Here is a 17,994-nt window from a genome sequence, read left to right on the forward strand (position 1 = left end):
AACCTTGGTCAATCGAGGCATCTGTGAGCATCTGTCAAGCAAAATCAATGGACATTCGTCAGAGACCGTAATTTAAGTCTTCTACCTGACTACACACTAAATTATGACATTTGAAGATAAGATAACAAACGGAGAGCTTCGGGATTACCCCGCGAGTGAGGTTAGTGAACATCTCCACTGCTGCAAGCTACGAAAAGCAAACCACCAACAAAATCTGAACGAATTTCAGAGGCATGATCGATGGTGATATAAGATACGACAACCTTCCAGCTTCACCCACTACTTTCAATAACTGACGGAAAAGCCTCCTCTAGTTCCCAGACGATCCCTGGCAAAGCGTATCGATTCCACATTAGAACATCTTTTGAATACAATGTCTCTTTATCTGAGGGTATCCATCACAAAGCTGACACAGAACTTCCATTAACGAACAGCCTCTTCCTCTGCTCAAGGGAGAGGACAATGTTTGTTCTGTCCGTAGTATCCCTCTTTGGACGTGAGAAACAGCCAACTCCTTAGGGGACTCAACCTTTCCTGGCTAGATATAGGGGTGGCGTACCTGAATCCCGGAATTTAAGAGCTACGGACTGGTGAGCACCGCGTGTCCTATGTAGCTGAAGGCACTATACTTTCCTCAGTGACCACACTGGGCCACAGTGACAAAACAATGTGTATAATAGGAAGTGGCTATTTTCACTTACAAGTCTGAATCTCTAGCATGGTTCCAACTCCAATAAAAGTACTTCAATCTTCAGGTGGGTTTCATACCTATGGAGTGGATGGCTGTAGAGGCGAAACAGCCGATAGAGCTCAACCTCTTGGGCACTTGCCGCACTCCAGCTTTAAGAAGTTTAACTTGGCACACTAGGCTGTCTTTGGATGGACCATTATTTCTCATGGAACTGCTCTGAATTCTACAACTGCCATAAACACTCTTAGTGCTTGAGATGGTCTCCAGCAGATTTTATACAGAAAGCACGTCAAACGCCAATGGAGACTAGTCCTCCACGTCGTCTGAATAAAATTACTTAAGCATCCCAGTACATGAGCAGAAATTTATTTGTGGTTATTAAAAGAAAAGATGGGATGTTTATCACAGTGTGGTCTTTTACAATGAAGAGCTAACACATTACGACCACCTGCGTAAAAAGTTGGCAGTCCTCTTTTGGAATGCAGTGCAGCAACACCTCTGTGCCATAGATTCGGTTTCTGGATGTATGTGCCTTCAGAATTGTGACACGCACAGTTATCCTGCTGGAAAATGCCGCCGCCGCCGGGGAAGACATCAAGCATGAAGAAATAATATTAACGTCCACAGTTGTCATGGTTCCTTCGATAATGACCACAAGTCCCGAGGGAACCCAGGTGAATAGGGTGCATAACATAATACTGCCACCATCGGCTGACGTTAGTGGCCGGCATGGGTGGCCGAGCGGTTCTAGGTGCTACAGTCTGGAACCATGCGACCGCTACGGTCGCAGGTTCCAATCCTGCCTCGGGCATGGATGTGTGTGATGTCCTTAGTTTAGTAAGGTTTAAGTAGTTCTAAGTTCTAGGGGACTGATGACCTCAGAAGTTAAGTCCCATAGTGCTCAGAGCCATTTGAACCATTTGTCGTTCGTGACACTGTGGTTGTTTCGAACCGTCGTTAGCTAGCATGACGACGTATCTATACAGGACCATCGACTTTCCATAACAAGAAACGTATTCATCCGGCCAGGCGACATGGTCCAATCTCTATGCTCCCTGCCACTCAAATTGACGACGTCGTTTGATCAACATTGGAACATGTAAAGCTGATGATCCCGGCGGAGGTTCGAGTGCTCCTTCGGGCATGGTTGTGTGTGTTTGTCCTTAGGATAATTTAGGTTAAATAGTGTGTAAGCTTAGGGACTGATGACCTTAGCAGTTAAGTCCCATAAGATTTCACACACATTTTTGGAACATGTAAAGATCGTTTGCTGTGGAGTCCCACGTTCAACGATGTGCCCTGAACGATCTGCTTTGAAAACACTTGTGGCTGCAGCAGAATTGTACTCTGTCGTCAAATCCTGCATAGATCGTCGCCTATTCTGTTTTACAGAATGTGGTAGACTCCGACCCCACTAGAATTATACCCCCCTGCCCTCTGCTCCTCTCACATGCCTTTCTTACCACGTGACACGCCTGATGCGCTACCAGGTGGCGTTCAATCTCCCACAGGACAGTGGTTACATCGTTTTGGCTCGTTAGCGTATATTAATATAAGTTTGGAAGGTCTTGCAGGTACTCTAAAAGCATCAACTGTTCCAGGACATAGTACACGCCTAATTTATCCTGTCATATCTAATCAGATGAAACTACGAACGAAACAACAAAAATGTTAAGAATTTAAGATAATTATGAGATAATGGAGATCGATATCTCATGAACGAAACAGGAAAGGATATACAGGGTGAGCCACCTAACATTACCGCTGGATATATTTCGTAAACCACATCAAATACTGACGAATCGATTCCACAGACCGAAAGTGAGGAGAGGGGTAGTGTAATTGGTTAATACAAACCATAACAAAATGCACGGAAGTATTTTTTCTAACACAAACCTACGTTTTTTTAAATGGAACCCCGTTAGTTTTGTTAGCACATCTGAACATATAAACAAATAACTAATCAGTGCCGCTTGTTGCATTGTAAAATGTTAATTACATCCGGAGATATTGTAACCTAAATTTGACGCTTGAGTACTACTCCTCCGCTGTTCGATCGTGTGTATCGGAGAGCACCAAATTACGTAGTAATCCAAAGGGAACGGTGATGGACCTTAGGTACAGAAGAGACTGGAACAGCACATTACGTCCACATGCTAACACTTTTTTATTGGTCTTTTTCACTGACGATCATGTACATTACCATGAGGGGTGAGGTACACGTACACACGTGGTTTCCGGTTTCAATTACGGAGTGGAATAGATTGTGTCCCGACATGTCAGACCAATAGATGTTCGATGTGGTGGCCGTCATTTGCTGCACACAGTTGCAATCTCCGGTGTAATGAATGTCGTACACGCGCAGTAATGGTGTAATGTTTCCGCAGGCTGCCACAATACGTGGTTTCATATCCTCTGGGGTTGTAGGCACATCACGGTACACATTCTCCTCTAACGTACAGCACAGAAAGAATTCCAGAGGTGTAAGATCAGGAGAACGGGATGGCCAATTTATGCGTCCTCCACGTCCTATGAAACGCCCGTCGAACATCCTGTCAAGGGTCAGCCTAGTGTTAATTGCGAAATGTGCAGGTGCACCATCATACTGATACCTCATACGCCGACGCGTTTCCAGTGGGACATTTTCGAGCAACTTTGGCAGATTATTCTGTAGGAATGCGATGTGTGTTGCAGCTGTTTGGGTCCCTGCAATGAAGTGAGGACAAATGAGGTGGTCGGCAATGATTCCGCACCATACATTTATAGTCCACGGTCGCTGTCGCTCTACTTGTCTGAGCCAGCGAAGATTGTCCACGGACCAGTAATGCATGTTCCATAGATTCACTGCCCCGTGGTTTTTGAAACCCGCTTCATCGGTAAACAGGTAGAACTGCAACCAATTCTCTGTTAATGCCCATTGACAGAACTGTAGTCGATGATTAAAGTCATCACCATGTAATTGCTGATGTAGCGAGCGACACATGAAACGGGTGAAAGCGGTGACGATGCAATATGCTTATGTGTACTTTCAGCAGCGGATATCATCTGATACTTGATATTAAGGCATATGACCAGAAAGACCAGTGCACAGCATCTGATGTCCTCGGGGCGAAATCCTAACTCGGTGCCAGAAGTGCAACAGTGGCTGGCAGCGTCGGTGTCCTTGCATGTCAGCTCGGGTGGCTCAAGGGCCGGCGGCTGGCATACATTGTCGCCAGCCCTTAGACACTGGCATAAGGTGCAGAGTTGAACCATGGGCGGTTGTAAGGTGACTGGTGTGACAGGCGACTCTGAGTGAGCTCGCCCCGGCAAATCAAATTCGAAGTCCGGATAAGCGAGTTGGCTGACTGCCCACTGACTCAGCGCGTGGAGCGGATGATGTAATATACTCATCTGTTTCATCCTTGCGCCCCTGGTTCTAGATGTACAATTTCCAGTTCTCAGCTACGCTAGAGATTAGTTTTATTGTAAAGAATTTATTTATGAAAATATACAGTACAGTCGCCAACAAACTTTACATATTCACATACACCTTTACCTTTTACCCAAATGAATACAGACTCATTTACAGATATCTTCCTCCTATTACGAGTATACAAAGTCAAAGCAGAAGTCGACATATATGCTGATTTACCAAAGTCTTTATTAGCTAGTTCAGCCATATGGTAGGTACGAAATGCAATAACGTCTCTGTCAGGTAATAGGCAAGCGGCTCCAACTAGTAGACGACGCTTCTGAAGGATAGACAGTGTAGTCTAGTCGAAGAATCGGCCTATGAATGGCCAATAGACTGCGTCAGTCAAATTCAAGATTTACATTTATTTCGCCTGCTGAGCAAGGTGTATATATACACCATGACGCCTAGTGTGATGTTGCAGTAAGCAGTTCGTAGCCGTAGAACTGTAGCGGTGGCTGGTCTGCACATAATCGTCTGGTTGTGAAGGGTAGCTTGCTTCTTAGGGCGATTCATATGATACAGCTGATCTTTATCCGTGTGAGAGTTTCGATCTGTGTCTAGTGACGACCCAGAGAGCGTTCAGATACGAACCTGAGTGTCGCACGTCATACGGCCCGACAACCAGGAACGATGGTCTGGGGTGCCATCTTTTATTATAGCACTGCCCTTTTGGTCATCATTCGACGTACCCTAACCACACAGCGCTACGTCACCGATTGGACAGAATTTAGCATGATATCCCTCAGAAGGGTAGCTATTAACTTCGTGAGTCAATGCCAAGCCTAATAATGGCTTGCATAAGAGCCAGAGGTGGACCAACACTTTATTGGCTTCCTAAATTTCTCAAGCTCCTTCTCTTCAATTAGTCATTCAATTTTTCTAAAACTACAACAATTTGTTTGTCTAGCGGTATTCGTCCAATTCTAATAATTCCTTCGTGGTGCGTCGTTTCTTTTACCTTTGAGCGTATTACTTCAAACAGGTTCTTACGTGAACTGAATCAGAAACCAATAAGTTTCATATGAGTGTGCCACAAAGATACAGAATAAACTTTAGTGAAGCTGACAGTGTTTCGGTATACAAGAACGTACGTTCCTTTTGTTTGTTTTTGCAATATTAGTATATAAATGGAAACGTTTGCTACTTTTTTCCAAGTATTACAGAGAAACTTCTGATGTTCTTCACTTGTTAGAGCGTTAAGCCTTCCAATTAGAGTTACCCAGAATAACTGTCAACCTCTAATTGACTAACATATTATGTGCCATCCGGTAGCAACAGTATTTGCGAATATGAATTGTAACAGATGTAAAACTTCACTGAAACATGGGTTGTTATATTTTATAGTGGGAATTGAATTTTCGCTTACATTTTCAGCCAAAGTAATGACACAAGATACACGGTTATATGAGTGGCTTGAACACACAAAAAATACAACTTGAAATCACTCGATACCAAACATAGCATTGAAGGTGTGTAATCAGTGCTCGAAGAGAAATGATTTCTACGTTGCAACCTCGTCGTATTGTCGCTGGTGGTGGAGGTGGTGTGGGTGCGGGGGCAAGGAGCGTATGTGGCAGGACGACAATCTGAGTTTCATGAGCTGCAACAGATTACATCACGTGATAGCCCAGATCGATAATACAGGCATCGTGCATATATAGGCAGGAACTAACGAGGGTGAGAGGTAATCAGGTAAACGACTGAGTGGGTCTGGTCGCTAGAGGAATCAGCGTAAGTGGCGCTACTTACATGTAGTCGTACAGGGATCCCGGCCCGGGGCCGTCGGGCCACTCGGGGTAGCAGACGATCTGCGTCTCCCCGCCAGCCTTATCCAAGGGCGCCGTCGTGAAGAACAGCAGCATGGGCAGCGACATAAGCGAGCCCAGAACCCAGATGCCGCCGGCGATGCCCAGAGTGGTGCGCCGGCCCATACGTGGCTTCAGCGGCCGAATAATCGCCAAGTACCTGCAACGAACAAGCGCACGCCCCTGATTATTCTCGCTATGGATAAAGTACGAGAATAAGGACACGAAACTTTTCCCTGCCACAAGTAAGAAATACGTAATGTAAATATTTGCAATTGTTAATTCTTGCGCTTTCAAAATCTAATCCAAATAAACAAGTGGTACCGAAATTAGACAATTTTAACTAAACTACGAGAAATACCTAAAAATTAATTATAAATTAAAATCTTGTCGTTATGTAGCCATAGTTAGGGAAGAGCCGGGAAGAACGAGAAAGACCATGAAGGCTGCAATGTGAATGCTACGATTTCTTCATTAATAGAGAATCATTAGGTGCACAGCAGCTACTACACTTACGACCCCAGGAAACTCACAATGTGAATATGCCAGGAAGCGCTTTAGCTTAGTTTTCCTCACAACAGACGGATATTAAAGCGACAATCCCAGCCGAGAGAGAGTATCTAAGTGTGATTCTCGACCATATGAACTTTTCGACACATCGTTTCCCTTCCTGCCGTGTTCTAATCTAAAAATCTCCTAAATTTAGAATTTCATTGGAAGGAGACATCTTTTACCATTAAATATCAGAAACGTGCAAAGTTTTACGTGCAAAATAAATTGGAGAGATGCACTTTCTGACACTTCACACCGATACCAGCGGCTCTTCGGTAAATTTTTCTGTTTTCCCTGAAATCGCTAATTAAATTTTTCATAATCACCCTGATTTCTATCACGCAGTTATATCTTTCTCTGACAAAATAAGCTTCACGCTGACAGCTTTGAGACCTAAGTTCGACATTTCCCACTCTTTTGGCTATTAAAATTCGGACAAAAATTTTCGCTCTGTTCAATACAATTCAAGATTTAACTTCTTCATAATCAAACTGATTAATATGAGGCATTTAACCACATTTTTCTTGCAGAGCTAAATCGACCCTTGTCAACTATTTATTTGGCTATGAAAGTTCGGAAAACCATACATAGCAGAATTTTTCTTCACATCACGTATTAAGTTTTGTTTTAATTACACAGATTATTTTCAAGTGATTACACATTTTTTTAGCAAATCTAGACCTCACATAGTCAGTTTGGTACCCAATTTGTCCATTTACTATTCTTCGTTTCACAATGAAAATGCGGACCACAATTTTTCCTCAAATCATTAAATTGTTTTTAATTACTGTACTTAATTTAAAGACAATTAACCCTGTTTTCCAAAACTAGACACCACATTGATCAATTTTATACCACAAATCTCCATTTTCCACTCTTCATTTGTCTATACAAATTCGGAAAGAAACTCGTTGTGTAATTTATAGAGAGCATATTTTTCCTTTTTTTCTGACATACGACCAAAAATTGATACAAGATTTACTGTCGTCCCAAGTACTCACTAACATCATGTTTAACCCGTTTCCAGACACGTGGAAGTCCTAGGATACCTTTAGCAGAGCCAGTTGTGTTGGTAGTTCGAAATTACCATTCAGTTCCCAGACTAATCTTTGTGACAATTCTGAACAGAATGCGAAGTGCGTCTTTCATCTTAGGAATCTAGTAAAAGTCACAAAGGCGTATGTCTAAGGGTATAAAGGATAGGGCACTTCACAGCCCATCGATCGAAAGAGTTAGTCATAGCTTGTGCTGCATGCGGTAGGGTATTGTCTTCCAAAATGATGGCTGATATTGCAGATTGCGTCGCCGCTGCCTTCTCAAAGCAGGACGCAAGCTTTGTTCTTAAAAGCAACAGTGATTCATCTCATTAACTGTCTGCAGTTGGGCAGCCGTATGTGTTAGCATAACGCCATCACAGTCGTACCCGATAATCATAGAAACTTTCACATTCCTGAGGTTCTGACGAGATATCGATGGTCCTGGTAACCCGATATGACGCCATTCGTTTCATTGGCATTTCACGTTTAGGTCGTGTGATTTGGCCAATGTCTCAACCGTCGTAATGATACAGTGTGAGGAAACCTCTGTTTATTCTCATAAGTGCTGTATTAGCAGATACGAACAACGTCATAACCTAGCCCTATCTGCATTTCTCCATGCAGGACCTATCGTTATGCAATTTTTCTTATGTCCAAACACCCCTTCAGAATATGAGGCACAGTCGTATGCACCAACCCTGTCTCTCAGGTCACCTATGAATCGTTTGGTGTCAGTCACTGTCCACTAACGTGATAGAAGCAGGTGCTTCTTCTTTTCTGACACGGCGCGACATGGTCTACGAATGTCTGCCACTTATTTGCGTCCAAGGTCGAAACCTTTTAACCATTTCACTATTATTCTGTAAGGAAATGCAGATGCTCCGCGAGCCTGTTGAAGGACCTGATGACACTGTAGTGAGTACTTCCCCTGTGACATTCAATTTTTAACCGAAACTGTCGTTCTTATTTCGAACGCTTCGTGACAGCACTACATTAGACCATCTGCTTCAAAAATCTGTATGATTCTCTAGACTATACATGCACCTGGTATGAGATGGGAGTGATCATCTGGGCTGCGGTAACCAACGTGTGATATAAGCAACATTATTAGATTCCTTTACGTTGGAGCCCTACGGCAGTGCTACCACTATTAATGTTCCATCCCAAGTATATGCAACAAGCGACTGTACAGAGAATATCGTAGGATACTACGTATCATTAATAGTCGCTCCATAACCCATTGTAATGATGTGTCAATCGAGTGACAAATGACATTTTGTATTACTTCCTAGACTAGACATATGTGGTAGCAGCAAAATTGTAGCAGTATATCTCCAACAGCGTTTTCTAAATTTATCCAACAGGCTATCTTCAGAATGTCCTCTTCCGAAGAACCAGACTGAAGTCCACTGAGCACATTCCTTACGATTTTGTATGGATTACAGGCACCTGTTGCAATCCTAGCAGCGCATCTTGCAATTCCTTCGAAATCTGTTACCGGCTCTAATTTACGGGGGCGGTACTGTAGAGTATCTCTCCTTGGTGTTTCGCAAGTTTCATTTGCTAGTGTACTGCATATTCGTAAAAGGTTCCCATAGTGTAGATATCAAGCTCTTGTTCCATTTAATGTCGATTTCTAGTACTATCACAAACCATCAATCTTTATATCACGTTGGTATAGTTCAGCAGTTCCTTACGGCAACGTCAGTGATAATGGCTATGTACTGCAGCGGATCAACTTTTTCACTTCCGAAATTTAATTACATATGACTTATCAGTTCATAGTACTCCATTTAGGAAGTTGAACACAAATTTCTCACTATTATAGCCTAGATTACTGTATATTTTTCATTTTTGCAGTTTTTTAAATTATGTGATAGATTTGGGTACTGTTCTGCAAAGCGCTTCCAGAAGCCGGTTACAATCAAGTAAAAGTAGCAGCAAGTACAAGATGGTTTAGCACGATGATGTAAGTGGACTGTATCATATTTTCGCATTCTTTACTGTGGCCAGTCATCGCTGGCTACATAATTTTAGTCTGAAAACGTAAGAAACAGGAGAGACACTGGTAAATGAAAGTCTGGAGAGGAAACAAATTTCGATTCGGTAATTGCCTTCTATGTTGCTAACGTTTCTATGAACTTCTTTACTTGAAACATCAACTACAATCTACCATCTTAAATTGGAAGGGATGAAAACTGTGTTGTACACACATCACAACATGTTTTGCATCACCCCGGTTCACAGAACTCCTGAAGAAAGACGTTGACTGTGGATATTGTATCCCAGACACACTCCCTTTGATTGCTTAAAGATGTCACTAAACCCGCCCAAAGATGTAAACAACCACACATGAACAGCGCCTATTAGACAGTGGTCCGGCAGCAGATCAGTTCCAGTCGTTCCATCAGGAACGAGGTACTCGTCTAGTGTTGTATGTAGTTCAACCATGCCTAGACGGTGAATACTGAATATTACGGTCCAAGCAAGAAAATTCGTTACTATAGCGGTATGAATGAAATGATTTTATCCACGATCGTGAACGTAAATGCAGTCGGTCCAGTTTTATGAAAGGATACACCTCCAGTTTAAGGTTCGACTGGCTGTGACGGAGAGCTATACACCAAGAAAAATTCACACACGGACACACATATCTGGTGCTATTCCTATTTTTAGCATATTCGCAGTTATCGAACTAGCACCTGAAGTACCACCGAATAAACCTTTCGAAGACCCCGAAGTTACACACGTCCGGCTGGTGGCCTTTTCTTAAAGATTACTATTAGGAAACCGTTTAGGTCCCTGCAATACACCCAGGGTCTACCTGCAAAAGAGTTGTGGGTGAACAGATACACAACTCACAGGTCCGCAGCTCACTGACTCCGAGTAGTTTTTTACACGTTTGCAACTTTTTCTGCATCGGGGAGAGTGAAAGTTTTCCTACTACTATAGCTTGTAATCACGCCACGTGTCCCACAACGTCTCCATAAACAGACAAATGCAGATGGTGTCAGTAATGCTTACACAAGGTATAAAAAGGCAATACATTGTTTGAGCTGTCGTTTAGTCTTAGGTGATTCACTTGAAAACGTTCCCGACATAATTATGGCCACACGACGGGAATTAACAGACTTTGAACACGGAATGGTGGTTGGTGCTAGATGCATGTGACACTACATTTCGGAAATCGTTAGGGAATTCAGCATTCCAAGGTGCACAATGCGAACAGTGGGCCGGGAATCCCAAACTTCAGGCATTATCTCTCACCATGGACTATGCAGCAGGTGACGACATTCACTTAACGACTGAAAGCAATGGCGTTTGCGTAGAGTTGTCAGTACTAACAGACAAGCACCATTGCGTGAAATAACCTAAATAACCTGTCAGACGTAAGACGAACGTATCCGTTAGGACTGTGGGGAGAAATAGGGAATTAATGGGCTACGGTACTAGACGACCAACGAGAGTGTCATTGTTAACTGCTCGACATTGGCTGCAGCGCTTCCCCTGGGGTCATGACCTTACCGGTTGGACCCTAGGCTACTGGAAGGCAGTGGGCTTCTCAGATGAAAGGATGGAAGTGCGCCATGCAGTTTTTTTTTTTTTTTTTTTGTAGAAAATTCTCGACAGTTCAAGCGAACGATTTGGTCATCCAGATCGCCCGATATGAATCTCAACGAACATTTATGGGACATAGTCGAGAGGTCAGTTCGTGCAAAATATACTGCACCGGCAACACTTTCGTAGATATGGACGGCTACGGAGATAGTATGGATCGATATTCCTATAGGAAAGTTGTTGAGTCAATTACACGTCGAGTTACTGCACTTCGCCAGGCAAAAGATGGTCCACACGGTATTAGAATGCATCTCATGATTTTTGTCACCTCAGTGTAATATAAAGAACCATGATGTTGCTATATGAAAAACAGTTGGGATTAAAGTGTATTGCAAATCGTTCGTCTATCAAGAAGCTGTGAAGGAGAAACAATTGATAGTATCAAGCGCTCAGGAAAACTCTTATAAGAAATTCAGCATGAGAGGCATGAAATCACGTCTGGTAAAGCACTAACGAAAATATCATTTGTCATCATGCATTTTTTTTATGTATTTCAGTACTACTTTTACGTATGTATAATCTTTGACTGACGAATGTTTTTTTTCACCTCGTTGCAAAGACACCTGCTTAAATAACCAATTATCTTCACCAATGAATGACTCAGTAAACCCACCCCGAACTCCTATATGACCTGCTGTATACATATTCACGAAACTATAGAGATGTTACATGTGTTGAGTGTTGTGATGGATTCCGCTGACCATTTTTGCTGTCCATTGGTTCATCAGCTGCTTAATTGCCATTTATTTCTTAGCCGACCAATTGTCGAATAATGTAGCGAACTACCAAGCGACAGAAGAAGCAATATGTTTAATGCTAATAAAAACTGGACTTGCCTACTACCTTTGAGTCGAACGTTAGTTATATCACTAGTGTGTCAATGGTACGCATAGAAGAGTGAAGAATGTCGGCCAACGTCAAATCAGTTATTAATATTAGTAGTGAAACTCCATTGCGCCACTTTTCAACGGTATAGAACGCAGAAGTGTGTGCTGAAGTGTGCCACTAACTAAATCGCTCATGATTTCCCGACTGAACTTCTTTCTGACAGATCCAGCTTTAAGACATTTGACTGATGTCCTATAAAATGACCACCATAACTTACTGAGGAACTGATACCATTCTTGCTGTGAAGAAATTTTCTAGTGTATCGACCTAGCAAGGTCAACAACTGAATCTGCAGCAAGGTGCAATACATTAAGTTAGCGACAGGTATTATGAGTTAAAAACAAGTAGTCATAACAGCTTCGAATGCTTGAGTGTAACGGATCTGTCCGTCCATTTGCCTCTGTAATAGGGAGGCATTGTTCAATACGGTTCGTCGATGGAAGGAATGACTTAACTGAAATCAGCAAGGAGATTTCTTCGGATGCAAAAATTTTGCAACATTTCAGTCGGAGAATCTGATATCCTCTGATTAAACAGGAATGTTGGAGTAACTTCAAATAAGGAAAAAAAAAGAAGACATCCCAAAAAAGCATAAAAATAATTCAATTTAGAATATTGTTTACAAAAAGAACATAGTGTCGACTCATAGGAACTATATTTATTGTTGTTGTGCTCTTCAGTCCTGAGACTGGTTTGATGCAGCTCTTCATGCTACTCTATCCTGTGCAAGCTTCTTCATCTCCCAGTACCTACTGCAACCTACATCTGTCTGAATCTGCTTAGTGTATTCATCTCTTGGTCTCCCTCTACGATTTTTACCCTCCACACTTCCCTCCAATACTAAACTGGTGATCCCTTGATGCCTCAGAACATGTCCTACCAACCGATCCCTTCTTCTGGTCAAGTTGTGCCACAAACTTCTCTTCTCCCCAATCCTATTCAGTACTTACTCATTAGTTATGTGATCTACCTATCTAATCTTCAGCATTCATCTGAAGCACCACATTTCGAAAGATTCTATTGACTTCTTGTCCAAACTATTTATCGTACATGTTTCACTTCCATACATGGCGACACTCCATACAAATACTTTCAGAAAAGACTTCCTGACATTTAAATCTATACTCGATGTTAACAAATTTATCTTCTTCAGAAACGCTTTCCTTCCATTGCCAGTCTACATTTTATATCCTCTCTTCTTCGACTATCATCAGTTATTTTGCTCCCCAAATAGCAAAACTCCTTTACTGCTTTAAGCGTCTCATTTCCTGATCTAATTCCCTCAGGAGCACCCGACTTAATTCGACTACATTCCATTATCCTCGTTTTGCTTTTGTTGATGTTCATCTTATATCCTCCTTTCAAGACACTATCCATTCCATTCAACTGCTCTTCCAAGTCCTTTGCTGTCTCTGACAGGATTACGATATCATCGGCGAACCTCAATGTTTTTATTTCTTCTCTATGGACTTTAATACCTACTCCGAATTTTTCTTTTGTTTCCTTTACTGCTTGCTCAATATACAGATTGAATAACATCGGGGGGAAGCTACAAACCTGTCTCACTCCCTTCCCAACCGCTGCTTCTCATTCATATCCCTCGACTCTTATGACTGCTATCTGGTTTCTGTATAAATGGTAAATAGCCTTTCGCTCACTGTATTTTACCCCTGCCACCTTTACAATTTGAAAGAGAGTACTCCAGTCAACATTCTCAAAAGCTTTCTCTAAGTCTACAAATGCTAGAAACGTAGGTTTGCCTTTCCTTAATCTTTCTTCTAAGATACGTCGTAAGGTCAGTATTGCCTCACGAGTTCCAACATTTCTACGGAATCCAAAGTGATCTTCCCCGAGGTCGGCTTCTACAAGTTCTTCCATTCGTCTGCAAAGAATTCGCGTCAGTATTTTGGAGCTGTGGCTTATTAAACTGATTGTTCGGTATTTTTTCACATCTGTCAACTCCTGCTATCTTTGGGATTGGAATTATTACATTCTTTTTGAAGTCTGCGGTTATTTCTCCTCTTTCATACATGTTGTTCACCAGATGATAGAGTTTTGTCAGGACTGGCTCTCCCAAGACCGTCAGTAGTTCCAGTGGAATGTTGTCTACTCCGGGGACCTTGTTTACACTCAGGTCTTACAGTGCTCTGTAAAACTGTTCACGCAGTATCGTATCTCCCATTTCATCTTCATCTACATCCTCTTCCATTTCCATAATATTGTCCTCAAGTACATCGCCCTTGTATAGACCCTCTAAATACTCCTTCCACCTTTCTGCTTTCCCTTCTTTGCTTAGAACTGGGTTTCCATCTGAGCTCTTGATGTTCATACAAGTGGTTCTCTTATCTGCAAAGGTCTCTCTAATTTTCCTGTAGGTAGTATCTATCTTACCCCTAGTGAGATAAGCCTCTACATCCCTACATTTGTCCTCTAGCCATCCCTGCTTAGCCATTTTGCTCTTCCGGTCGATCTCATTTTTGAGACGTCTGTATTCCTTTTTGCCTGTTTCATTTACTACATTTTTATATTTTCTTCTTTCATCAATTATATTCAATATTTCTTCTGTTACCTAAGGATTTCTACTAGCCCTCGCCTTTTTACCTACTTGATTATCTGCTGCCTTCACTACTTCATCCCTCAAAGCTACCCATTCGTCTTCTATTTTATTTGTTTCCCCCATTCCTGTCAATTGTTCCTTACGCTCTCCATGAAACTCTTTACAACCTCTAATTCTTTCAGTTTATCCACGTCATGTTTCCTTAAGTTCCCTCCTTTTTACAGTTTTAATCTACAGGTCATAACCAATAGATTGTGGTCTGAGTCCACATCTGACCCTGGAAATGTCTTACAATTTAAAACCTGGTTAATAAATCTCTGTCTTACCATTGTATAATCTAAACTCCTGGAAATAGAAAAAAGAACACATTGACACCGGTGTGTCAGACCCACCATACTTGCTCCGGACACTGCGAGAGGGCTGTACAAGCAATGATCACACGCACCGCACAGCGGACACACCAGGAACCGCGGTGTTGGCCGTCGAATGGCGCTAGCTGCGCAGCATTTGTGCACCGCCGCCGTCAGTGTCAGCCAGTTTGCCGTGGCATACGGAGCTCCACCGCAGTCTTCAACACTGGTAGCATGCCGCGACAGCGTGGACGTGAACCGTATGTGTAATTGACGGACTTTGAGCGAGGGCGTATAGTAAGCATGCGGGAGGCCGGGTGGACGTACCGCCGAATTGCTCAACACGTGGGGCGTGAGGTCTCCACAGTACATCGATGTTGTCGCCAATGGTCGGCGGAAGGTGCACGTGCCCGTCGACCTGGGACCGGACCGCAGCGACGCACGGATGCACGCCAAGACCGTAGGATCCCACGCAGTGCCGCAGGGGATCGCACCGCCACTTCCCAGCAAATTAGGGACACTGTTGCTCCTGGGGTATCGGCGAGGACCATTCGCAACCGTCTCCATCAAGCTGGGCTATGGTCCCGCACACCGTTAGGCCGTCTTCTTCTCACGCCCCAACATCGTGCAGCCCGCCTCCAGTGGTGTCGCGACAGGCGTGAATGGAGGGACGAATGGAGACGTGTCATCTTCAGCGATGAGAGTCGCTTCTGCCTTGGTGCCAATGATGGTCGTACGCGTGTTTGGCGCCGTGCAGGTGAGCGCCACAATCAGGACTGCATACGACCGAGGCACACAGGGCCAACACCCGGCATCATGGTGAGGGGAGCGATCTCCTACACTGGCCGTACACCTCTGGTGATCGTTGAGGGGACACTGAATAGTGCACGGTACATCCAAATCGTCATCGAACCCATCGTTCTACCTTTCCTAGACCGGCAAGGGAACTTGCTGTTCCAACAGGACAATGCACATCCGCATGTATCCCGTGCCACCCAACGTGCTCTAGAAGGTGTAAGTCAACTACCCTGGCCAGCAAGATCTCCGGATCTGTCCCCCATTGAGCATGTTTGGGACTGGATGAAGCGTCGTCTCACGCGGTCTGCACGTCCAGCACGAACGCTGGTCCATCTGAGGCGCCAGGTGGAAATGGCATGGCAAGCCGTTCCACAGGACTACATCCAGCATCTCTACGATCGTCTCCATGGGAGAATAGCAGCCTGCATTGCTGCGAAAGGTGGATATACACTGTACTAGTGCCGACATTGTGCATGCTCTGTTACCTGTGTCTATGTGCCTGTTGTTCTGTCAGTGTGATCATGTGATGTATCTGACCCCAGGAATGTGTCAATAAAGTTTCCCCTTCCTGGGACAATGAATTCACGGTGTTCTTATTTCAATTTCCAGGAGAGTATCTGATACCTTTTAGTATCTCTAGCGTTCTTCCGTGTATACAGTATTCTTTCATGATTCTTAAACCAAGTATTAGCTATGATTAAATTGTGCTCTGTGCCAAATTCTACCAGGCGGATTCCTCTTTCATTTCTTAGCCCCAATCCATATTCACCTACTACGTTTCCTTCTCTCCCTTTTCCTACTGCCGAATTCCAGTCACCCATGACTATTAAATTTTCATCACTCTTTACTATCTGAATAATTTATTTTATTTCATCATACATTTCTTCAATTTCTTCGTCATCTGCAGAGCTAGTTGGCATATAAACTTGTACTACTGTAGTAGGTGTGGTCTTCGTATCTATCTTGGCCACAATAATGCGTTCACTATGCTGTTTGTAGTAGCTTACCTGCATTCCTATTTTCCTATTCATTATTAAACCTACTCCTGAATTACCCCTATTTGAATTTGTGTTTATAAACCTGTAGTCACCTGACCAGAAGTCTTGTTCCTCCTGCCACCGAACTTAACTAAATCCCACTATATCTAACTTTAACCTATCCATTTCCGTTTTTAAGTTATCTAAACTACCTGCCCGATTAAGGTATCTGACATTCCACGCTCCGATCCGTAGAACGCCAGTTTTCTTTCTGCTGATAACCACATCGTCTTGAGTAGTCCCCGCCAGGAGATCCGAATGGGGGACTATTTTACCTCCAGAATATTTTACCCAAGAGGACGCCATTATCATTTAATCATACAGTAAAGCTGCATGCCCTCGGGAAAAATTGCGGTCGTTGTTTCCCCTTGCTTTCAGCCGTTCGCAGTACCATCACAGCAAGTCCATTTTGGTTATTGTTTGTTACAAGGCCAGATCAGTCAATCATCCATGCTGTTGCCCTTGCAACTACTGAAAAGGCTGCTGCCCCTCTTCAGGAACCACACGTTTATTTATATTATATTAAATAAACAATTTGGCCATACTTAACATAGAAGTATCTCTTAAATAATTATCGTTTATACCAATAATTGTCATTTATGCCAAGAAATGAGTATTTATCCTCCAATTTATTATAAAGATAATGACTTTCATCTGATCATCGCGCCACGGTTACAGAGAAAACGTGTAGTACACTGATACATACAGTGGGAAAACCCGTTCGTTGTATTTCTTTACAATGTTAAATGAACTCGTCTTTCTTCCTGTGTTTCATCTCCGTCAACAACCGAATCGGAATCACCCGTTCATAGCATCAGTTAGTACCTGTTACTGACCAGTGGTTTTGGGAATGGTTTTACGACGTGATTGTCCTCTTTTGGTGGAGATTTAATGACATTTGTTCCACGACATTTTGAGCATACTGAAAAACTGAGGGTGTTACTATAACCTTACACAGCCATATTTTTGGTATATTGACACTGCAGTACAAAAGTAGGAAATTTGTAAGTTGATCAGACAATATCTACCAGTATCTATAATCAGCTACCACCTAAACAAAGGAAATACGTTCAGAGATTTGAGAGGAGGGAGCAGAGTGAATGAAACGAAAGTGACCTTCATTGACGAATGAGAAAAATATTTCCAGTGTGACTCTTTATTGACGTACGAGAGGGACAACTGCATGTGTCATAGAAGGGACTAC

At 42.9% G+C, this 17,994-nt stretch overlaps 1 protein-coding gene across 1 annotated transcript in view; it reads right to left on the reverse strand.

The window, feature by feature from the left end:
- Positions 1-17,994, reverse strand: part of LOC126299155 (tachykinin-like peptides receptor 99D) — a 1,430,543-nt gene that overhangs the window by 499,277 nt on the left and 913,272 nt on the right. Inside the window, exon 3 of the mRNA XM_049990921.1 lies at positions 5,898-6,113. Within this exon, the coding sequence (XP_049846878.1) occupies positions 5,898-6,113 (216 nt within the window). The remainder of the gene's footprint in view (positions 1-5,897; positions 6,114-17,994) is intronic.

This window comes from Schistocerca gregaria, chromosome X (assembly GCF_023897955.1).
Source record: "Schistocerca gregaria isolate iqSchGreg1 chromosome X, iqSchGreg1.2, whole genome shotgun sequence".
NCBI classification, from domain to species: domain Eukaryota; kingdom Metazoa; phylum Arthropoda; class Insecta; order Orthoptera; family Acrididae; genus Schistocerca; species Schistocerca gregaria.